General features: G+C 34.9%; 1 protein-coding gene across 3 annotated transcripts; it reads left to right on the top strand.

The window, feature by feature from the left end:
• Positions 1-617: 617 nt before the first annotated feature.
• HMCN1_2 (Hemicentin-1) lies at positions 618-23,894 on the top strand. 3 transcript variants are annotated; one of them, XM_051217864.1, is made up of 10 exons: positions 618-868; positions 901-1,070; positions 1,113-1,234; positions 1,276-1,362; positions 2,704-2,813; positions 4,595-4,761; positions 12,732-12,843; positions 14,849-15,005; positions 18,390-18,535; positions 23,050-23,894. In XM_051217864.1, the coding sequence occupies exons 4-10, from the start codon at positions 1,283-1,285 to the stop codon at positions 23,181-23,183; spliced, it is 906 nt and encodes a 301-aa protein (XP_051064293.1). In that variant the 5' UTR covers positions 618-868; positions 901-1,070; positions 1,113-1,234; positions 1,276-1,282; the 3' UTR covers positions 23,184-23,894. The 3 variants fall into 3 exon arrangements, with proteins under 3 accessions (XP_051064293.1, XP_051064292.1, XP_051064294.1); XM_051217863.1 differs by lacking the exon at positions 1,276-1,362; XM_051217865.1 differs by lacking the exon at positions 1,276-1,362 and having other exon boundaries at positions 618-1,070; positions 23,050-23,604.
• Positions 23,895-25,316: the final 1,422 nt, after the last annotated feature.

Here is a 25,316-nt window from a genome sequence, read left to right as displayed (position 1 = left end):
CAGTAACACCTTCTAATATATTTCGTTCCCACCCAGAGAAATCAAAAGACAGAGTCGAGGAGATCGGAAGAGTATATTTGGCGATGACCAATATATCGGAATTCTCTGATCTAATCTGGCTAGCGATTGCGGTTGATGTTGAGCGCGGCGTTACCACACGTGATCTGGTGCGGATGGCTGACCGAGCGCCTTCAGCTGGATGAGTCCACTAAAACATATGGTCAGCATCCAATGTCGAAAACTTACAGTGCTATTTATTTTGGGGATTTATTTACCGCTACATTATCTACTCTTGAAACAACCGTCTCCTCTTCGCAGTCAAATCATCACTTTATGTTTTTACATCGCAACTAATCATACCCCTGCCTGGTAATTTGATATCTTCTGGTATCCAGAATCGTACTGCCCTGAGACAAACGTAATCACTCGAATTACACGGACCTTAAATACCCACCAAACTGGCTACAATTAGTGCAGTCCAGTGACTAGAATACGGCTCATTGAATATATAAAATGTCTGTAAACATATTAAATCAAGAGAGAGGTAAAAATAAGCTGGTCGATATACACAAGTTTATTTCTGATAAATTGAAAACTGGATGAAAGTTGTTTTTATACACCATTCAAAATTTTACTGCTTACCTTCTTATTACCACAAATACGAATGAGCCTGGAATTTTTAGTTAGACTTGTTTAGAGGAAATACCGTGCTTAGTTGTCTTCTACTTACTACAAATGAGGGAGAAATTTGCTTTCATCACAAGGTTTACTTCAACACATGTGTCAGATCATTTTTCATCGTTTCCGGTTTACCATTGTAATTATTTCTATATAATAGTCGTCCTAATTGTCTTTTTCGTTCCATATGGTTTGTGTTTTTCTTATCTACCTTCTTTTTAGTGCCTTGTGAGCAGGTTGTTACGCCTGAAGTGTCGATTTATGATGAAACACCAGATGCACACACTGGCAGAGTTGTTTATCTTGAGAATAAAACTGTTTTAATAAATGGTTTAGTAGGAGAAAAAGTTATCATACAATGTAACGTTTTTAATATGCCTCGTGGAGCTAGGGTATTACTACATATAAAGAGTATAGTTTACTCATATTTATAGATATTTTGGCGGAGAGACAGTTTATCGGGGGATGAAGTTTCGGAAGTAATAAATGATGGTCTCATGTCCCGTGATATGTCTAGGTGGGAAATTGGCCAAGGAAAGCAGCAAGATTCTGTTCGGTTAGTTTGAATTTATGAATACAAATCCCATATTTATATAGCTGATATATGTTTCGATTATTAAATGATGTTACTTTTAGGTCTTTCAACAGTGTCATCCAATTCCTAATACATGACTACAACTCGAGGTGAGATTAATAGCCTGAGTGTTTTGCTAAGTCATATCTTAGATATAAGTTTTCTGGCAGGGTGTCATGATTGTCTACGTTGTAAATTGTTTTATCGTTACTCATAACGGTGTCAGATTGTAAATTGATAATAGTTGACTGACTATCATGATATTATGTTTTATTGTAATGAATTGTTTAAATACTGATAACTTTTAATACTTTTTAGTCATCTACTTACACAAGTAAGAAATAAATGTTCATATTTTGTTGTTGAACAAATTGATGGAAAATCCTGTTAGACTAAGAAATCGCATTCGAAGTACTGGAACTTAACCTTTTGGAAATCTGAAAGTACATCATTTCTACGTCGGGAGTTCTGTTATATTAGGGAATTCTTCGGGTTATGCAATGTTCATATACTTGCCCAGTAGAATTAAATGTTATTCGTTTGCGCTTTATTTACGAAACGGGATTAAAATGCTTGGTAGATGGATATCTCGCAAACTTTGGTGCATAAGTAGTGCATAATAGTTCTACCGAAAAGGTTATTTGTTTTTGAAAATAAAATTTAGAGCTAAAATACTTGTAGTTTCCATGCTTTTATTTTATCATCTAACAACCTTTTGCAGTGAGAAACGCAGACATGGTTTAAAATATATGTTTACTATCTACTGCACACGCAAGTTTAAATGTTTGTGACACTATTCGATTTTATTCACATTAAGCCTGGTCGTAGGGCGTCGCGATTATTTACAAAAACGTTTGTTTTACGCTTTCCGTCATCTCTTGTTTCTCTTAACTAACTATGCCTTTTGTCACATAATCAATGTGTACTAAAGTAATCACCCTTAATCAGTGTCTATCTACTTTAGTTTTTAATACTCGAAGTTGTTATGTAAGGTAACACCAACTATTCATACGAAAATATTTTCCATGAAGAGGAAGAACTGTATTGATGTTTCTTCTTTATAATATGTTTCTCTGCAGTTAATTTCCTTCACAAACTAATATCAGTAGGAGAAACTTATAAAACAAAAGAGATCTGCATATCTACCCCTAATTTATGATTACTCAGAAGATTGTAACTCACAACTTCACGATCTAACCAAAATCGGTGAATTTCAGATCACTTGATAAGCATTGTGCATTTAAACCTCTGGATGAATATTAAAAATTTCAGTCGTTTATAAACTTAGAGCTATCACTATTTAATACTATCTATGAGCAACTGTCTAACTCAATATTATTTACTAGCTGGCCACAATCTCTGATAAAAGTTGACGTTAAAAACTAAAAAAATGTTCAGAAACCCTTTATATATAGATATACGTTTGATACCTTAAATGTATATATTTTAAGTTTAGAAATCATGTCTTTGGACAAATCATATGAAGGTAAATATACGTGTGAATGTCAATACACTGGGTCTGTGGAACCAGCAAGAGTTCATAGAATTCTACGTGTGTTTGGTAAGTCGGTTATATATATATATATATATATATATATATATATATATATATGCCTGCATAAATGCATTACTTGTCAAATAAATACGCAAGATTCGTGTCATAAAGTGCCAAGCATTAAAAAAACCTTTTTTTTTATATTGTAAGGGATATCAAAGTGGTGCGTTAATCCTTTGAGAGCTCTTTACTCAAACTGCACTGGTGAAGTTAGAGGTTTTGGTCAGAATCCGTAACACTAAATCAGGATTGTTCACTCTTCTTATTTCTGTTTAACTCCTTCAAAGACGTATTATATATATGTACATACATATACTTTTAAAAGATTGACCTTCTACCAAGAGATTTACTTGTAAAACCTGAATACATGGATGACGTAGTATTGCCCAAAGGAAACTACTACATAATAAGTTCTTCCAAACACATTTAGTGACAAAATAATTATGTATAAAATAGGTATCTCTCCAATTGAAAAGTATTGTTTCATAACTGGTCTGTAAACTCCAATCACTTTACTTGTTTTGTATGTCTTCTTAACTATTATGGGTTAGTGTCTGACGAAATCTCAACATTCATACAGTAAGCTCGTTTGACATTTGCATATATAAATCGTATTTTGGGAATGAGAGATGTTGGTTTTTTAAACAAAGAAGGAGTACACTGAAAAAAAGTCTATCTGTTTCAAATTATGACCGTAAGTTATGACCTTCAAATACAGATTAAATCAGTTGCTTGTTAGCATTTGATAATAGATGTTTTCAAAGTATTGCTTGTTTATTTTCGGACAACTAAGTCACCAGTATTGAGTTTAGACAGTACGTGAAGATAAAAAAGCGATTAATGGGGATGTGAGCCTTCATCAACTATCACCAGCTTTAGCGCGTGATGTTTATTGGTATAACGGACCAGAAGAATGCTAGACGGACCCATGCTAATAAGTCCCACCAGTCATAAATTCATCTACTGTTGTACTGAGCCTTGCTGGTTAGTTTGGACTATTTACTTAAGATCCATGCAATCATCGTAAGCAATGGTTGGAGGTTATTGACATTGATCCGATTCAGTGGAGATAGTGCAGATGTATTTACTCCTTGTCTTCTTTAAAATCTTGAGTTTTAAAGTTATCTAATATGTTTTATTCCATCAATTAATTTTTTCTTCTTGGGTCATATTACCCATGCTTAACCCTTTCTGTTACCACCTGCGGTGTGACTACTTCTGAAGCTCTGGTTTTTTGTTGATAATTCAATCTGGCTGTGTTGATATAGCATGGCGACATAAAGTGACGCAGTAATGTGCTTGGTTGTACTTTACTTATGGCTGGATGTCTTTTGATTAGTTAAATTTACTGATTTCCATCAAACCTTATTTTTGTAAAATTGTGTCTAAATTTTTCCGCTTGACACAACCCTGTAGCGTTTGCCAAATTGCAATGTGTTCTGTGATTGTTGTATTACTCATCTAGCTTGAGAACATGCGTTCTTTTTACTGTTTTGTAGGTATTGTGAAAGTCCTGAATAATTTACGCTCTGAGTTTTGCATATTTCTTGTGTTTATATCTTCTTATAATAGTCCTATACTATCATAAATCTAGTCTTATGACTTTGGAATAGTTATTCGCACATTCAGTCGATCGACTAAAGTTCTTAAACCGATTTTGTAATAAATACTAAAGCCTTGAGTGTTTTCCAAATTGATATCTACATATCATAGGTTAGCTGACAAAAACACAATTAAAATTGTGATTTAACCAGTAATCTTAGTCGTTTTACTAATTTATTTCGCAGCAAAACCAAACATCGTTCGACATATGTCATCTTACGATACAGACGCAGATTCTGGTGACCCAGTTTCATTGCACTGTAATGCAGATGGTATCCCACCACCATTTATCTATTGGAGACGTACAGCTGGAGCAAGTAGTATAATACGCAATTTCGGTACTGTGAAAAGTGTAAGTAATTGAAGCAAGATAATAATAGGTAGCTAAATAATAAAACAGTTTGTTGATTTAAAAAAAACTGATATTTATATTGTTGTCAATGTTTTACGCTGTCAAACTAAATATAATTGATTTTTTTGTCACAGTTTAGCTCACGATCTGATCTTAGCTAGACTACTATTAAAGATGGTAAGCACTGTTTTGCTGTTTCGTTCCACTACGGCAGTCCTCAGCAGTTTGTATCCACAACCTCACACCTATGACTTTAACCTAGGGCCTTCGGTCTCATGTGTGGTCCAGCTAAGATCAGTTCGTGATTGATTGCACACACGTTGAACACTGTAAAAGAAACTTATATTCTACCTCAATTTTCCTGTCACTTTTTAGGTGGCCTTAAAACCTTAAAACTGACATATTTTGGACGTATTTACGTTGTAATTGATACAAAAGTTTACGATTTTACCATATAACATTGTCCAAGTCACTATCGTTTACGTATGACTTATTTTGTCCATCATATAATAAAATATTAAGATTATGAACAGATCAATGTTAGGCCACCATCAAAAACCTGGAAGCACTGAACGGCCGTTTCGTCCTAGTATGGGACTCCTCACCAGTGCGCATCCACGATCCCTAACGCGGTACCTGAGCCCTGGACATTTGGTCTCGCTCGCAAACACGTAACCCCTAAACCACTGGACCAGGGTCCAATAGCTTTCTATCGTGGCTCAACATTGACAGATTCATGATCTCAATTGAAACTCAACAATCTTCACAATCCTATGGTGATATGATACAATAGTTCTAAATGTATAATAATTGTAGAGCCCTGTTCGTTGAAATACTCTATAGGGATCTCTTGTTATTTTCGTAAATCGGCTAGCTTAATTAACTAAAAAAAGCCGAAGAATAATTGAGATGACAATTCCTAGTTTTATTTCACATTCTTCTTGTTAAGATTTCCTCCTCATGTTTTGTTTTCACGATAGTTTAACTCTAACTCAAGTAAACGAAAACTTTTAAAATGGTTTTGCGATAAAACATTGACTACTAATAAGTAGTTAAAGTCAATAGTGAAATAACCAACAACATTAGGTCGACTTGATGATCAATTACATTGTTTCGTGGTGATCTAATAAAAAAGTATTTTTTTCATCTAAATTTTTTCTGAACATACTGATCTGACTACACTTTCTTTACATCGTTTTGTTGAAATTCTGAAACAACTGAAACTAACATAATTCAATTATACACAACTTTTCGCCATTCAGTTCATTTGTACTGGTTGTTTGAATTTTCCTGTTGACGTTTAAGACTGCAACTGATCAGTCTCTTTCGACACATATGCATCGTGTGCAGGTTATATGTTGTATGTTACCAAACACGAAAATTCTAGAGGACAATTCAAAATCACAGGGGGACATATTTCTAAAGAATGAGATTTGATGTTATCGTTACATCACAACAACTATAAAGTTGGAAAGATTAATACAGTAAGATGAGTAAGGTCCAAAAAAGCGCAAGAATAGAGAGAAGGGATTTATATTTCATAATGTGAAGCAAGGTATTACGCAGTAGAATGATAGAAATTATAAGTCACCAGGGTGGCACGAGATTTGATTTTGTACCTTTTAAATATGAAGTTTCGGTTTTGATTGATTACCAGTGGTTGAACTCAGCGAGATGTAACAAATTTAAGATTGTTTGAATATCGATCATTTTGAACGATTTTAGAATGTCAACATTGTGTCAAATATCTAATAGATGAGATTAGAATGTCAATGTGGATTGAATGTTACAACAACTGACACACAACGCTGCAACTTGATCTCCAAATTACAGAATACAAGAAGAAGGCAAACAGTGAAGTAGAAAACTGTTTATTCATTAAAGAATAAAATGTAATTGGAAGAAATCTCTGTGCATAGTAACTAAACATGACTTTGAGATGTATTGTAAAATTAGCAAAAGTAAATTTGCAACCACTCATGGCTAACTTTGAGAGGGAATTTTCAGAGTTCTTGGAGAGGCCATGATCAACAGAGGCAGTTTGTTATGATTTATGGTCCTGTCAATTACCAAGTGACAAAATCGTCAATCAGAATATCGACTTCTATCACCTTGTTCCTGTGCTAAACCAATGATTCGTTAACCAGCTTGAGCAGCCTTGAGTCAACGCTCAGTCCTTAATGATCCTTTGTATAGCAACTTCTCGCTTAAACCAACCCGTTCAGTTCAAAACACAATCTCAGCCTCCATCGTATGTATAATGTAACTCAGACATACTTGGCTTATATGCAGGCAAATCAGACCATATCACACGATAAAACAAAAAATAACAATTATACAAAATCGAGCCAAAAAGTGGCTGTGAGTGCGAGAGAATGTGGCTAATAAATTGGGAATAACTTAAGAATAGTAAATTGTAGAATAGTAGTCAGTAGGTCATATTAAGGCTTATGATAAAAGGAATAAGAATATTCATATAGTACAGTTACTTAATAATTATACAATAAGAATATATGTAACCAGAGTTCGTCAATAATTCCTACGAGTTACCATTCATTTATTCTTTGTTCGAATATAACACAGTTACCCACCGAATACAATAGAAGATGGTCGCTCAATATCGTGAATTGATTAAAGTTAGATATTAATACCATTGGATCTCGGTTCAGTGATCTAGAGTTTAAGTCTTTGTGCACCATACCGAAGGTCCTGTGTTCGATTGCAACGTTTTAGGGTCATGGACACACACTTCTGGAGAGTTCCATATTGTGAGGAAATAGCTGTCCAGTTGTTCCAGGTTTTCAATGGTGGCCTAGAATTGATTGGTTCATAATTTCAATGAAACTTAACAATCTCCAAAACTGTATACTCGTAGTAGCAAAGTTCATGCAAACATACGAATTCTAGAAAGATTATACTCGATATTATCATTACAAGAACTAATACTTATTTAAACGAACCTAAATAACTCAAAATCTTCCAGATAAAAATTAGAAACCAGAGTTCTTCAATCAGCTTTAACTTCATTTTTCTGATATCAAAAATTTCATTTTTTATGAATTAACATCAACAGACTGACCAATTGCAGTCTTAAACCTCAATGGGAAGATACAAGCAAAACAATACCAAGTGAATTCAAATTCACCCCATTGCACAAGCAAGTGGCTATCAGGACTCAGTAGCTGAGTGAATAACGCGATGGGGTTTGAAGCGAATGGTACTGGGTTCGAGTCTCAGAGTGAACATCAACTCTGAGATGCAGGTACATCCAGCTGACGAGTCCCAAATAGGACGGAACGCGCGTCCTTGATTCCACTGCTAACCACTATCCATGATTGCTTACAAAAAGCTTGTGAATTAAGGCAATATCGAGGCATACGCACAGTTTGCACATATGTCAATAACAGACTGATCAATTGCAGTCTTAAATCTCAATGAGAAGATACAAGCCAAACAATACCAAGTGAATTTAACAGCAGTGAGTTTAAGAAAGTATTGAAGAAACAATTATCTACTTGAATAATAATTTTTGTTGTAATGAATACAACACTGAAATTTTGGCAATATCTAGTTCTCTGAATTCAATGATTAAATTATTAGACTTTCATTGTCATTCTGGACAACAATACTATCAACTGCTTCAAGTTATTACACAAGCACTTGATCAAACTATTTTAATAACCTTATGTGTGGTTCATTATCTTTGTAGATTTCATATGCTTTTGGGTTCACATTAACTGTTTAGTTTGGGTTAACCTCTAATCATATAACTTATATACCTTATCTCCATGAGTTACTAGATCAGAGTCACCACTGTTTAAAACTATTCAGTTGTATATTGTGTATACTGAGGGAAAGAACAACTATGGAGATAAATCCAGCATTACCCACAAAAAAATTACATCATCTGTGAGAATCCCTACGTCAGAAATGATGAGATGATAGTTTTCTCACTTATGGATAAACAAAGAGATTAGTAGTTAAACGAAAAGATATGTCATCATTAATATCAGTGTCTGAGAACGGTTAAATCTCAGTCTTACAGAAGGTCAGTCGCGGCCCGGATATCTAGGTGGTTGCTTCTCTTACTGTAAAGCAGGGTGATACTAGATCGAATCAGCCAGAGAATATCAGTCTTGTCAAGATTACAAATACCTATTATTAACAAGTACCGAAATATCACAAAAAATTGTTGTGAACGGGGAATTAAGAAGCCCAGACAATTACGAAAGCTATTTTCTTGGGACGTTATTGCATTTCATCCAAACCCTGTAAAACACTTATATTTATTTTTGTCCCTATCTTATTCTACATAACACGAGCTTTCGTTCTATGTATCATTCATTAGCATACCTTTTTTTGTTCCGAAAATATTGTAATTTAAACATAATATTTTGCATTGTATTTTCTACCCTAATTCCCTGTTTCAGGCATAACTGTATTTTTCCAAATTATCGTACGTCGTGGTCAAGATATTCACTTATTTATTCATGTACATTTTTGTACTAATTCGAATTCAGAGAATCCAGAGTTCAGTGTTCCAACTGTCTTGTCTTCTTTCACTTGCGTGCTTGCCAACCAATCAGGTTTTAGAATAGTTCTCTCTACCCCATCTCGAACTCACGCGTATTAGACTCAAGGTTAAGCCGCTCAGCCTAACGCGTCAAGGTCATGATTTGGACTAGACAGATCAAGGTGAAGTCATAACAAGTATCACGGGGTAAAAGCGATTCAAGGTCATAACAAAAATCTAGGACAAGCAGCGTCTCCTATCCACTATCTCCAATCACCATCTTATTACATATATGAGTTCGATTGAGAAAATGTTCAAATTCTGAATCAAGAAAACTGTTAAGCTGTCGGAGAATTACTAGTGAGGTGTGTACTACTTATGTCGACAGATGAAAATAATATTTATCATCAATCGAATGTGAAATGCCTGGTGGCAGAAAGTTAAGGAGATCGAAGAGAAGAGAACAAGAACAAAAGGTGATTAGTGTGGAAACGAAGGAACAGTCAAGTCTGAAACAATTGATCAATATTTTGCAAATGAAGAATTTATTGTATGGCTCTTAGAATTTACTGAAAGATTCTGTAATTCTGTACTCAAATAAGTTTAGTTGGCTTCACTGGTGTTCTCGTTTACTACAATATAATATCCGATAACGAGATGTAAATAAAGTTATCCATGCAGATTGATTTGACACTTATGAAAACAGTTCTCAAATCATATTTCTATCTCAAGTCAGCGCTAATATCATTGTCCAGAATAACAAACAAATCGTCTCATTCAAGGAACCATATTACTATCAAAAATTATAATATTACACTTAGTCAATACAGTTAACTAATATGAATTATTCATATTGTAATGTAATTATTGAATTCATGAGTGAGTTGAAGTTAGACCAAAATGGAAAACCTGGAAGCACTCGACGACCGGTTCGTCCTAGTATGGAGCGCCTCGGCAGTGCGAATCCACTATCCAGCCCCATGAGATTCCAATCCAGGACCCATCATTCTCGCTCGCGAATGCTTAACATTTAGACCACTAAGCCGGCATCCAACAGTGCTAATATCTAACTTCAACCAATCCATAAAATTGTGCCACCATCAACCATTGTCTTCAGTGAGTTACTATCTCACAACAGACCCGGTTGAACTCCATTGGTCACTGCTTCTCACTAGAACTTCATGAAATAATTCCTGGAAACGGTCACTAGTGAGCATATGATGATTATAATCAAAGTGAGGTTTTGTGGATATTATAATAGTTTAATAATTAAATTCATGAATCAATTAAAGCTGAACCACTATGGAAAACCTGAAAGAATTCGTGCGCAAGACCGATAGGTTCTGGGTTCGAATCTCGTGAGGCAGGATCATGGATGCTCATTGATGAGGAGTCCCATACTATAACAAAACGGCTGTCTATTGCTTCCAGGTTTTCCATGATGGTCTTACTTCAAATGAATCATGATCTCAACTATTAAAAATTACTATAACATCAATAAAATCTGTTTCTGATTATATTCATATTGTCTTAGGTATATCTTTATAATGATATAATTTTCAAATGTTTTATTGTTTATTCTTTATGATGCTTTCTACTTAATTCCTTCTATTTATCTATTGATCATGATAAATATTGTTTTTGTTTAACATGACAAACAAACAAAAACTGTGCTCAAAATATAGGTAATCAGTGAAATTTTGTCAAGTTGTTCTTTTCTAAAGTAAACAAAGTGATTGGGAGTTGTTTTTTCTTCTGCTTTCTTTTCTTTTTATTAAAGTAAATATCATCTACTTAAATGTTTTTGTGAGTAGTATGTTGTTTGTTTACATTTTCATTTCCATTTTTTTTGTAGTTTCATTCAAGTATTAACCTTTTTTTCTTTTTTTGAAAGATCATTTAGCTGATTCTATAATCTTCACAAATCACTGTAAACTAATGATAATCATATTTTCACTGATGATAAGCTTTAGAATACAGTCTTTAGAGTTGAAATGACAAGCTTAGATCAGTGAAGTTCAATTATTATCAGAAAGGGTTTTGTGGAGATTGTTGTAATTTAAACAGTTGAGATCATGAGTCAATTGAAGTTAGACCATCATGCAAGACGTGGAAGCATTAGACAGCCGTGTTGTCCTATCGTGGGACTCCTCAGCTCTGCGCATCCACGGCCCCGGACCCCGAGAGACTCGAACTGAGGACCTACCAGTCCCGCGTCAGGTGCTTAACCAACTAGACCACTGAGCCGGCATCCAACAGTGTTAATGTATAACTTCAACCAATCCACCAAATTGCGCAACCTAACACTATTGTCTTCAGTGAGTTACTACCTCACAACTGACCCGGTTGAACTTCACGGGTCACTGCTCAGTGGTATAGTTGGTTAATCGATTGACGCGAGACTGATAGGTGCTGGGTTCGAGTCCCACGAGGCGAGGTCGTGGATGCGCACAGCTGAGGAGTCACACAATGGGACGAAATGGCCGTCCAGTGCTTACAGGTTTTCCATGGTAGTCTGAGTTCAATTATGTCAAGTGTGAAATAGTTATTTATTACAGATAATCAAAAATTGTAACCTAATATCGTCAATTGATTAAAATTAGACATGTACACTATTGGATATTGATTCGGTGGTTTACAATTAAATAACTATGGTTGAAATAAATTTCTGTGAGTTATTTATGAACAGAGTTAACTACAAGATCTGAAGATTTCGGGCTTGATTGCTATTAAGATCGTGTATGAACTCTGCTGAGGTTGTCAGCTGTCCAGTGATCTCTGACTTTCAATAGTATCTCAACTGAGATTAATTTATTTCTAATACAATCTAAGGATTAAACAAATCGCTATTCAACAACTGAAATAGATTGATAATGTTGCATTTTATGTATTTTAATGTATCAGTAGAGTATCGTACCTACACTTCTATACATATACAACTCATATCAACATAGAAAGTTGAAGTACATTTGTTTAGACTTAGACAAATACTTAATTATGTGGTGTATGCCACTCATGTTGATAGATATAAGTAGTATGTTGCACAAACCGGAAGTGGAATGCCTATCAACAGAAGATTGAGAAGATTAAATCGAAGAGAACACGAAGGGAAACAGAAAGCAATTGTAATATCAACAGAATTAAAAGAATCATTAAACACATGTAAAAGAACAACTGAAGGAAGATGTGCAATTAATGTATTTCATGTATGATTTTTACATTTTATGAAATCTGTAATTTCAAATGGTTTATCAGTGGTTATCGTTAAATCATTGCCATTCTGGTTTAATGAAATGAATACCGTTCAAAGTTTTTTCTTGGTTTAATATCTGTCCACCTATTCCAGCGTTAACATTGTTGCATCAATCGAAACCACCTGTTTCGCTCAAAAGTTTAATCTTCAACGTTGATAACAAACTATCGTTGCTCCTTTGTTGATTTCTTTCCTTCTTTTTAGGGAAATGTAATCAAATTTGATCAGGTTGAAGCTGACGATGCTGGTGAGTATATGTGCTATGCTGAGAATTCTATGGGTCGTGCACTGTGGCGCGTTCGATTGCAAGTTAGGCGTAAGTATTCCATAATATATTTATATTCCAGTAAATATTCATAACATAAGATCACGTTTCTTGCTACAGATTGATCTAAGCTGGTGAACTATTAAGTGTTATAGAATAGTCAATTTCCATTCAAGTTTAAAAATCTACAGTACTTTGGTCATTCATCAAACTACTTAGAATTGAAGGTAAATAAGAGGATGCTACATTTCGAATACTGACAAGGAATCATATAATTGATATTAAAATATTCAAATGCTGTATTTATCTAACGCAATGGTTGTTACCAGCTATGCTTAACTCACTCTCGAGTTGGTTACAATTTACTTATTGGGAGACAGGAAGGTGAGTAAAATACAAAAAGGACAAAAAAATAGAAATTATCAAATAAGAATAAAGAAGATGATGAGGGAAGCAGTTTATTAGAAAAATACAACCAGAAAGGATTCTTCTAACTAGAGACGTTCCTCTCATTTATATATATGAAGTAAAAGAAAATTACGACAGGATCACCGCCGGCTTTTATTCTGAGCTATGTTGATAAGGTCTTCATCCACTGTATAACACTATCTCTAGGACCCTAACTAGGAAGTCATAAAGGATTGAGGGAAGACGGTCGTGTACACCTTTTCATACACCAGCACCATGTCATAAACCGAACACATCCACTATTTTCAACCAATTCCAGAGTCGGAAATTAATGCACGATGTGGAATTTACTGGGACGACATTCATAGTACATGCCTAAGCCACTGAAGTCGGTGTTTCAAGATAGTGACACCAATTCAGTTATCGCGGCTGTGCCAAAACACACATTGCTGAACCTCCACATTACCAAGATGGTGTTGTCACTTAATGTCAGTAATCCTTCGAGTAAAACGATGATCAAACAGCGTCACTTGACATTTTCAACTCGGAGAGGCCAGGTTTCACAAGCATACAGAAAAACTGCTCTCACTGATTCATTGTAGATATGACCTTATTTCAGTCAGACTAACATTACACAGGCGCTATAGTTGGCTCAGCTTGGAATAAGCTGCTTTGGCTTTCACTATACGTGAAATGCTATCATCGCTCATCCCATCACCAGCATTTATACAGCTACTGAGGTACATGAATTTCTCAACTAATTCTACCTGCCTACTACAAAGAGCGAGTACAGGTGTAGGTTACTGCCGGTCTTGCAAAAGTACTTTGCGCTTGGAAGGTGCAAAACACATGTCGTACTTGTAAATGCTGATAGTCAACTAATTAAGTGCGGGTTGCAAGGCCTGGGTATCATCGCACAGTAAAATAATATGATCCGCATACTCAGAGTCGAAAAGTATTTCTCCAGGTAACAGATCCACACTATAATTATCTACATCCATCAGAGCTGTTTCTAGAAAGTCATTGGTGGTGAGATTTGGCATATTTTTTTAAACTGTTAGACGATGGACATAACTTCACGTTTTAGATTTCTACTGAAGTACCATTTAAAAACTGACAGAAGTGTTCATAGGTTACTAACCTCCTAAAATCAGTTCTCTAAAGATTTCCTCTAACCACGTAAGATTGTAACATAATGCACGCGATATTGACTCACTTGAACTCGTGGCCTCATTGTAACTTGATCGATAGAATTCAATCAGTTGTAGGAAAAACTACACAAACAAGAAAACTCAATGATAATATCTCACACTATGAGAGTATGTGATTCAATTTTACATCCCACAAGAAATATAAGTTACCTTTAAGATTGTTAGTATACCTTGCTAAAGAGTACCAACTAGCACAAAACGTATATCTATGGATTTTCTGCCATATTACCTCCAATTATATGACACAAGAAATCTTTAGAATATTGATTTTAACTTGAGCCATTTATCAATAATCAATCAGTAACTGATAATAACAATAAGCTTATTTCATAGATATTTAAAAGTTAAACTCATCTTGGCTAAATTACTTTTTGTATTTACATAGACATATATATCACATCAATGATTTTGTTTATAATAAAATAATTATATTATAGATGCACCAATTGTTCGAATATTCCCTGTTGAACCATTTCAAAAATCTGGTTGTAATCTACGACTAATATGTTTAATTGATGCTAATCCTCCAGTAGAACAACATGCTTGTCAATGGATATCAAATCGAACAGGCACTATTACTTCAGGATCTGTTGGGTAAGAGGTGTTGTTTTTTCTTTGCATATATTCTAACTATGCGATATAAATATAAGTATAACTGAATAGAATTCGGGTCAAAGAACGGTGAAATGTTGATCGTATCGTTTCAAGCATGAATTGATAGATCGACAACGTCTCAGCATTGTATAAGTTTTTGATTTGACCCCCCTATGATCTAATTCTTTTGACTGTATAGATTATTTCAAAGGACGGCTTCTTTGAAGTAACGTGCCCATTCATTTTATTGTCTTTTTTTTCCAAACGGTATGTTGGAATGTGCTACAGTGGCACGTTCACAGAAGATACATATAGATAACTATAGTTGACTGAAATGAAGCCTCCAGTCAAAATTATTCATTTGTATTGCAGGAATCGCTCAATAAATAAACAGAAATATGAAAGATATTGTAAACATATGCCAACTAAGATTGAGTTTCAGGTATATTTAATCTTAATTTGCGAACAACAGGATAATTCAAGTCATTATAAATAAAGCTAAAATCCATAACCGTTGTCTAAAGGAGTGGCTGTCTGGACTCAATGGGCAAGAGGATAATCCGTTGGTGTTTGGTTCGAAAATTGCCGCGTCCGAATTGTGAGATCTAGCTACATCCAGTTAAAGAATCTTAAATACGACGAAGCTCGTATTCTGGATTCCACTACTGGCTACATTCCATTCTAATTTGTATATAATTTAACTGATTCTGTTCATAAAAATAAATAGAATTTGATCGCGGCAAAGAATCGGGAGACATACCACTGATTACTGTGATAGTCTTTATCTATGGTGGTACGATTCGTCATAGTACAACGCTACTACTTATGAAAAGCTTCCGAAATAACTTTCACTAAATATACAATATTTAAAAGATGAAATTAGTAATACATTCGCTTTTCAAGCATATTAAAGTATTTTGCACAGCATTTCACTTTATTTGATATCGTGTCATCGAGATAGTCCGCACAGAATGCTGATATTCTAAAAGAGATCGATCAATTGTGGTCCTTAACATGATTCAAACAGCCCTTCCAACTGATTTGAAATTCATCCCCATCAAACAAGCCATTGGTGTCTGGGTTGAGTAACTAAGTGGATAACGCATTGGTATTTTGATGCAACAGATATTGGGTTCGAGTCTCGATGTAAGCATCAACATTGGGGTACAAGTTTATAAGTCTCATATAGGAAGAAACACCTGTCTCAGATTCCACTACCAATCGTTATCCAAATATACTCAAAATGTACCAAATCTATTTTTTACAATCATAGATTTTTCCTGTTACCGTCTTTATTATTTACAATTAAGTGATAACTAATTTCACATTTGTCTAGTCTCGATTACTGATCGAGTTCTACTGATTCAGTTCTATCGTGGCCACAGGTATAAGAAACTCGATATCTGGCGCATGACGACGAGATGATAAACGGTTGAATATAGTCCATAGGAAATCCTTTTAGACCTAGGTGGGTTTCGTACTAGTTGGTACTCGTCAGTGAGGCGCGCCTGTTATCCTGAAAGAACTGTTTCCAATACCTCCCCCTTGCTGAGGGATCTAAATGCTTTGTTCTCATCATTTCACGGTGCTGAAATATCTGCTTTATTATTACTACTATATATCTTATAGGTAAACTAGTCCACAGAAAAAGGATGTTAAAATATTATCTCAGCAAAAATTTAAACCTCAAACGTAGTTGAATCAAGAAAAATCCCATATCAACATATGGGATTTTTCTTGTTAGATGCAAACAAACAAAATTGAAATGAATTAGGTCATGTTTTTCAAACTATTATCTAAATCTCCGATATCCCAGGAAAACAGTTTCTACATCTGTAGAAAATAAAGGTTATGTTTACTTAAGTTTTGAAGTTGATTGATAATTTGGTAGCAATCAATTTCATGGTGTCTAGTAGCTGGTGATGAATGAACGGCATCAGCTTATCTATGGCCCTAATAGTTCATTGATAACAAAACTGCGTGTGAATCTAAATGACGTAAGTTCGTATCTCACAACAAGCATCGATTCCCACAAAGTTAGGGATACATCTTACCGACGAATATCAACTAGTACGACTTGTAGATTAGACGAACGTTCTTTTGGACGATCTTCAACCTTCAGGTCAGTTAAAGAACAGTCACCATGTTACGACTTGACCGATGGAATTGAATCAACAGCAATAAGAAATTTAAAGATACATGATATTCTTTGGTAAACATCACTGACTGATTTTAGTTAAACAGCCAAAGAAGATTGGGAAGCACCAGACAAACAGCTTTCCCATCCTGGTATGGGACTACTTAGCAGTACGCATCTACAACTTTAGTAGGAATCAAACTTATGAACTTGACGGCAAGCACTTAACCTTTTGGCCACTGAACTGATACACAGTGGTTTACATGTTGAGTTTCAGTTGATTTTCTATATTGCTTTGCAATTTTCCTATATCACTGATGGGTACCTATCCTATATTCGACATGATTCAACTCCACTAGTCACGGCTTGTCACAAGAACTCATGGAATTTACTTCTCGTAATCACCAATAAGCATATTGTTGAGATGGTCTTCGAAAAGCACGACGGAGCCTCCAGGAGCCGTAAATGAGCCGAAGAGTTTCCACCCACTCAGAGCCTGATGAAACTTTCTAGAATATCAACGTGGCATGCTATGATTGGATGGTAGCACTAATTTCCTCCCTGGGTATTGGTTGAATTATATTGATGTTATAACCAACACTAATAACTAGAAATACAAATGTTTTTCTGTACATCTTTGATTTCTATCGAACAATGACTTCCTGTTTTCTTCTGTCTTATGATTTGCAACTATGGGGTTCTATACGTTCAAGTGCCGTTTGTTGTACATAGTATTCTGCGTTAATCACGTAGAGGACAGATTTGTGCAGATTGTTGAATTATATAGTTAATATTACTGTATGGTCTTAGTTTAATGACTATTGATAACTAGGAACCACTATAAAGCTGTTTCGTCTCATAATTATGTTGAGAGGTGGTTGCACAGTATCTCAACTTCATTGAAATTAAATATACAAACCATTGGATGCCAGTTCAATTGTCTGAAGATTAATTACTCGTTGAAAGACCTGAAGATTCCGATGACAGTCTAACAGTGTAATCGTGGATACACACAATTGAGTAGTCCTAAATTTGGACGAAACAATTGTTCAATGCCTCTTTATTTTACAAGGCTGCTTAACTAAAAATAGACCACGATATTACACGGAAAATTCAACAGTTTCACCCTTATAATAATACATGTCATTATTTACTACTCATTAGTTAATCAGTATACATTGACAAGTTGCTTAAAAAAATGTCTTTCTTTGTTAACTTTCAAAAAGTTTTACTCTAATTTCTTACAGAACAAGATTAACCTATTTAAATGCTGGATTAATTCGTGATCTCGTTCTGGATTTGACACCAATAAAAACACTAGATTTTGGTGATCTTTATACATGTACTGCATCGAATAGTTTAGGTACCGTCAGTGCTACCACAATGATTACAGGTAAGTGTGAAACTATAAAAATAATACTATTCTTAGATTCTGTGCTCAATTCTCTCACTTAAAACATTATTTTTTCCAAAGACTGAATAGTGACTAAAATTGTGTATGTCAAGTCCTTCCTGGTTCTAATTAATTTTTACCGATCAGTTTGTGATTTGGTTACTAGTTTATTTAACTTAAGATCGCATGAGCAAGATAGGGAATTGCTTTGAAAAAACTTTCATACAATTGTGTAGTGGAAATAAAGTCATTGGAATGTCAAGATAAACGTAATAATGTTATATTTCAGTACCAATTATTTAGATATGATAGGTGAATGAGTGATGACTTTTTTCTCCTCGATGAATAATGACCCTTACACAATTGATGGTTGTAATAATGAACTGGGTCATAAAAAAATAACCAGTACAACTGTGCTTACTGATATAAGTGAATTCACAGCTGTGAAATAGTATCAATATTTTAGGAAAACATACCTGAAAATCTTGATGAGAATAAAACTATCTACAGCTATGATAAGTTGAATCTTAGGAAATGATGTAATCAACATATACTCACTAGTGGCGGTCTTCAAGAGGTATTTACTGGAGTTCTAGTGAGAAGCAGTGACTAGTGGAGTTCAACTGGGTCTGTTGTGAGATAGTAACTCACTAATGACAATGGTCGATGTATTGCTCAATGTCGTGTATTATATGAAGTTAGACATTAACACCGTTGGATGCCGGCTTGGTGGTCTAAGGGTTAAGCGTCCGCGCGCATGACTGATAGGTGCTGGGTTCGAATCTCGTGAGGCGGGATCGTGGATGCGCATTGCTAAGGAGTTCCATACTGGGGCGGAAGAGCCGTCCAGTGCTTCCAAGTTTTCCATGATGGTCTATCTTCAATTGACTCATGATCTCAACCATTAAGATGTAATTGTCATTAAGCAATCAAATTATTATAGTGAGAGAGTTTACAAAAGACAATGTGTATATGGTAAGCTTGTCAACTACATGAATAAGTCCATTCATTTCAGTTTTTCAATTTGAAAAGTCTTCAGTAAACAGGAAAATGCTGAAAATACTGTGAGCAAACAGAGTTTATTTTAATCTTCCAACAGAATTCTAGAAAATAACTAATTATGCTTTCGTTATACTGATTTTACAATTAGAGAACAACTAACTGATTTCTACATATTGTCTAGGATCTTCTGAAGGTTTAAGGTCAAATATGACCTTTGAATACCTTAATTTCTTGTCTTTTAATTAATTAAACATCACCTACATGAAAACTCAATGTTGTCTGGTGTAGGAGTAAGTTGGAAGGAAGTTAATAGCGGGGAAATCGATAAATGTTATCTGTCCATGAAGTTGTTAACCGTTACATTGAACCATGTTGGCAGGTACAGACTACATGCTTTGGATCCGTATGATATGGCTCAAAAAATCTCTCACATTAGCTTAGATGCATTCACTCTTTTTCTTCTCTTCAATCGTGAGGAAGTTTTGAACTCTGAGTTAGATACTTTAAACTAGCTCAGAAGACAAAACATCTTCATAATCCTCATCATGTGCCATAAGTATTCTCCTCTATTTTAAAACTGTCTCATACTTATTCATTCTATGAATCCATAATGTCTTGGTTCATTTATTTCCTTCTACCATAAATGGTATTACTATTTCTACAACTCTTAGACTTGATAATTTCGTCTCGTTCTATTAATGTGGTTTAGTGACTTGCATAGATGCACATATCGTTCACTATCTAGGTTGTTTATTATTGACTCTTTTAAATAAATTAACACCGGAACAAATACGATGTGTCTTTATTTCCAAGAGGTAATTTTAGAATTTTAATGTGAATCTGTAACCAAGTGGATCCAATTGTGTAGGGTTTTAGATAGTTATCTACCGAAAACTATGAAAAATAATCTTGTACTATCATGATAAGATTGAGGTTAGATAAATACACCATTGTATTATGAATTAGTGGTCTAACGATTAATGAATCGCACATAAGACCTAGTGTCCTGAGCTTGATACTTAGTATGGAATTCGAGAGTGATTACTGCCTAGACGAAACACCTGTTCAGTGCTTCATGATTTTCAGTTTCTGACCAACTTAGACCAATTTGCGATATTCATAACATTCAATAATCTCCTAAAACCCATAAAATGCAAAAATTTTTAAATAGTTGAAACATGGAAAAGATTAGTTTTGATTTTTCAAATAAATTTTGTCAAAACTGCTATCTTTATAATTAGCATCAGTGCAACTCCTTCTGTATGTGGGGCATTTTCTCCATGACCGGAGTATAACAGCAGCTCCTCTGAAGCTAAGCTTTGTTGTCCAACCTGCGCCCAATGTGTTCCACTGATTCCCAGCACCTCTAGGTTGTACCTTTTCATTTCTGCAATTTGGATGACTCTCTCCGTCTCCTACATTGTAAGAGCATTCCATGTACCTAAATTAATGATTGCTCTGGTTGTCAGAAGGGACATCAGCTTTGTGACTTCTGAAGGAACTCGGCTTTCACCATGAGTCGTCATAACTCTTCTAACTCAAGACCTTCTAAATCCCAGGGCAGAGTTTAAGTGGTTTGAATACTTTTTTCTGGGTAGCGTTTTTTCAGCGAGTTAGTTTTCCACGGTATGAGGTTGCTAACCCCATGCTCAACTCTCCTTCTTTATCCGGGCTTGGGACCGAATGTAGCCACAGAGTGGCTCCAGGCGGAGTTGTCTCTATAGTTAGGGCATTAAATTGAGACAACTAATGAGTACTTAGTAGTTGTTGGATTTTTGTCCCATTATTTAGAACTTTCTATCGTCGTGTCCATCCACAACATCTCTCTTATGAAGTCGAAAATTTCTAATTTAGAGAATAGTGGTATACTTTATTTTGTTTGGTTGTAGAAAACATAGATAGTAATAATTTCACATGAAGTATAACGTCGTTTTCAATTTGTAAACTAAATATTATCGTTTTTATTCACCATCTACACACATGTATGTTAACAATCGAATAGTTTAATTACAATTACTTACTTACTTACACCTGTTACTCTCAATGGAGCTTAGGCTACCGACCAGCATTCTCCAATTCACTCTGTCATGGGTCTTCGTTTCTACTTCTATTCAATTCTTGTTCATTCTTTTCGTGTCTGTATCCATTTCTCGGCGTAATGCGTTCATTGGGCTTCCTCTACTCCTTTGGCCTTGAGGATTCCATGTGAAAGTATGCCTTGTGGCACAATTGAGTGCCTTCCTCAATATGTGTCCTATCCACTTCCAGCGCTTCTTCCTGATTTCTTCCTCCACTGAGATCTGGTTTGTTCGCTCCCATAGTAGGATATTGCTGATAGTATCCGGCCAACGGATTCGAAGTATTTTGCCTAAACAGCTGTTAATAAATACTTGTATCTTCTGGATGATGGCTTTCGTAGTTCTGCAAGTTTCTTCCCCATACAGTAGAACTGTGTTGACATTGATATTGAGAATTGGGACTTTGAAGTTGATTGACAGACAGTTGCTTTGAGTTCCAGATGTTCTTTATTCGTGGATATTCTGCTATTGCTTTGGCGATCCGCGCCCTCACATGTGCATCAAATCCACCATGTTCATCAGTGGTGCTGTTCAGATATGTAAAGGTTTTTACATCCTCTTAAGCTTCTCCGTCAAGTGTGATTTGATTGTTGCGTGTTGTGTTGAATCGAAAATTCTTGCTTTTTCCTTTGTGTATGTTGAGACCAACTGCAGATTAGGCTGCTGCCACACTGATCTTCCTCTCCTGAATTTTTCATTGCGTGTGCGATAAAAGAGCCAGATCACCTACGAAATCTGGATCGTCCAGTTGCATCGCAACTGTCCACTGTATTCCCATGCCTCCCCCAGATGTTGACGTTTTCACGATCATCAGGAGAAAGAGGAAGGGCGAAAGTAAGCAACCTTGCCTGACACAGTTCTTTATTTCGAATGAGTTTGTGATCTGTCCTCCATGCACGATTTCGCAGTTCGATTCATCATAGGAATTCCGTATAATGTTGACTATCTTCACAGGCACTCCATAGTGCCTTAGTTTTTATAATAAGAATGACAAATATTCTTACTGAACACTTGAATCGGTTTCCTAAGGTCTTCTAGTAACTCTAGGTTAAGTCTACACGGTCACGGGAATACGAGAGTGAAGACGCGAAATATGAAAAAAAAACCGGTTTACTTTTAGATTAGTTTATGTGCAGAACAATTAGGTTATTTATGACATTTCAGACAAACATGGGAATCTGGAATCTTCTGGAACCCTACTAAACATAGTAGTTGAATAGCTTATCACTCAAACAGAAATACGACATTTGACTCTTCACTTTCTAGATGTTTCTGAGAAACGTCTTTTGAATACTGTTTAGATAAAATGTTTCCCATCGTTTTTGGGCCCTTCTAGGCTTTTTTTAACGAACTTCTTGGGTCTCCCTAATAATGAACTAATCAGATATCATTATCTAATTTACTATGCTAATCGTTTAATTTTTTTGTCTATAGAATCCTTCACTGAAGTACCACTTATCAATGGTAGATATGCTTGTAATCATGCTGTAAATTGGATTCATATAAATGCATACTTATTTATAAGTATTCAATGTTTCAATCTGTTATTCATAAATGGATTATTTTAAAAGAAAAAGAAGAGAATGTCAATTTGTATTTCTTTTTTCACTTCTCATAACCCTACTACTTACTACTTCTAACACTACTACTACTACTACTACTACTACTACTACTACTACTACTACTACTACTACTACTACTACTACTACTACTACTACTACTACTACTACTACTACTATAATTTGATTTTGTATTTTATATGACATTGATTATAACGTTGATGAATTGAATAATAAGTAGTATCGTGAAGTTTAAGTAAATTTTGTCAACTATTCAATTGACCATGATTTTTTTTGTATGTTCGAATAATTGTACTAAGTTTTTTTTCTTTTCTACTGTTATTCTTGTTGTCAAGGTTTATACAAGAGTCCGTTTACTTCACCTTTTTTGTTGTTGTAAATTTCACAAGAAATATTACATAACTATATATAGGATTTTTCTATTTGTGATCAATATTTGTGTGTGTGTGTGTGTGTGTGTGCGTGTGTGAAAATATTTAGATAATTAAAATAACCCATAGTGTTATTGAATAAGAAAAAGAGAAGTTAGCGAAACTAATTTTCTTTTCGACGAAATCATTTACTTAAGCTGTACGTTATATGGAAAATGTATGTCTATAGAAGGATAGAAAGGATCGTATCACAAAAATGGATTCAAGAATAAATAACAAATGTGGTTAACGTACTAATCAAAGGGTAAGGAAGAACAGAATTAATGGGTCAGATAATAGTTCAATTGACAGATATGAAGAAAAGCGACAAACAACAAAGATCTCATCAAGAAAACTTCTATAAAGTAATAATAATGAATGACTCGAGTTTAAAATGCAAAATAGTAGTTTTAAAAAAACATCGATGATAATTAAATACAAGTGCAGAAAAACAACAGCAAAAAACACCAACACAGAAACATACCCATTAAGGGAATTAGGGCGAAGGAAGGATGAGAGGTTGGACAAATCGTTTCTTCACATAAAGTTTGTGGATTGCCAATGCCTCTGAGGTGCATAAAATATTGATTCGAACGCCCTTCGATCTAGTTCCTTTGACTTTGTAGACTACCTTAAATGCAGAGTCCTTTGGAGCGATGTGTCCACAGTTAATTAAGTGCTCATGTATTGAACTAGTGATTGTTTTACGTTCCCCTTTTAAGAGCCAGGCAGGATAATATTCCGAGATGCGTTTGGCTAATGATCGCTTTGTGCGGCCTATGTAACTTGCCCCACATGAGCAAGTAAATTTATATATGCACATTGATGTGGCCCAAAGCGGAAGTTTGTCCTTAACACCTCCCAGAATGGTAGGTCGGCTAGAGAAAACGATTCGGAGCTTAGCTGCGTAGAATGTTTTATTCAATGATTTCGAAATCCGTTTATTTTAGATTTCAGCAGCCGTGTCTCCTTTAAATTGCATATTCATAAATAGAGTTTTCTTCTCTACTGTTGATGCTTTGTCATGAAGTCTGGGTGCCAAGTTGCTATCAACCAATCTCGGTGGATAACCATTATTGATGAGGGTCTGTCGAAGATGAAATAGTTCCTCATCTGTTGTGTCATTGGAATATATTCGCTTGATCCTCGAGGATAAAGAGTGAATCAAGTTCCTTTTTCTACTTAATGGAACCCAACTATGGAAGTTCGTGTATAGTCCATTCCAAGTAAGTTTTCTGTATATAGATCTCTGTAAAAAACCGTCAGGCATTCTTTTTAAACAGACATCAAGAAAATGAAATTCATAATTTGCCTCTGCTTCTAACGTAAATTTAATTGATGGATGACAATTATTGAAAATATCCTTCTATAGACATACATTTTCCATATAACTAACTATATACGAATGTACAGCTTAAGTAAATGATTTCATCGAAAAGAAAACTTTCTTCTCTGAATTCTCTTTTTCTCATTTACATTTAATTGATTCGTAATTATCTCTAAGCAAACTTTTAACTTGTCCTTAATTTTATGATAGGTAACCTAGAAGAAAACGTGAATTAAAAGAGAGTTTAAGTACTTCAATCAATATCATCTCATTTATCATTCATACACCAAGATAATAAATAATAATATGGATGATCGTTTTCAGTAGTATTCAATACTGAAAGTTTAATCCCAATGAAAAGATTCTTAATACAATATAATGTAC

The sequence above is a fragment of the Schistosoma haematobium genome, chromosome 7 (assembly GCF_000699445.3).
Source record: "Schistosoma haematobium chromosome 7, whole genome shotgun sequence".
Classification (NCBI taxonomy): Eukaryota; Metazoa; Platyhelminthes; class Trematoda; order Strigeidida; family Schistosomatidae; genus Schistosoma; species Schistosoma haematobium.
The sequence above is the reverse complement of the archived record's forward strand: the minus strand, read 5'-3'. Positions and strand labels throughout refer to the sequence as shown.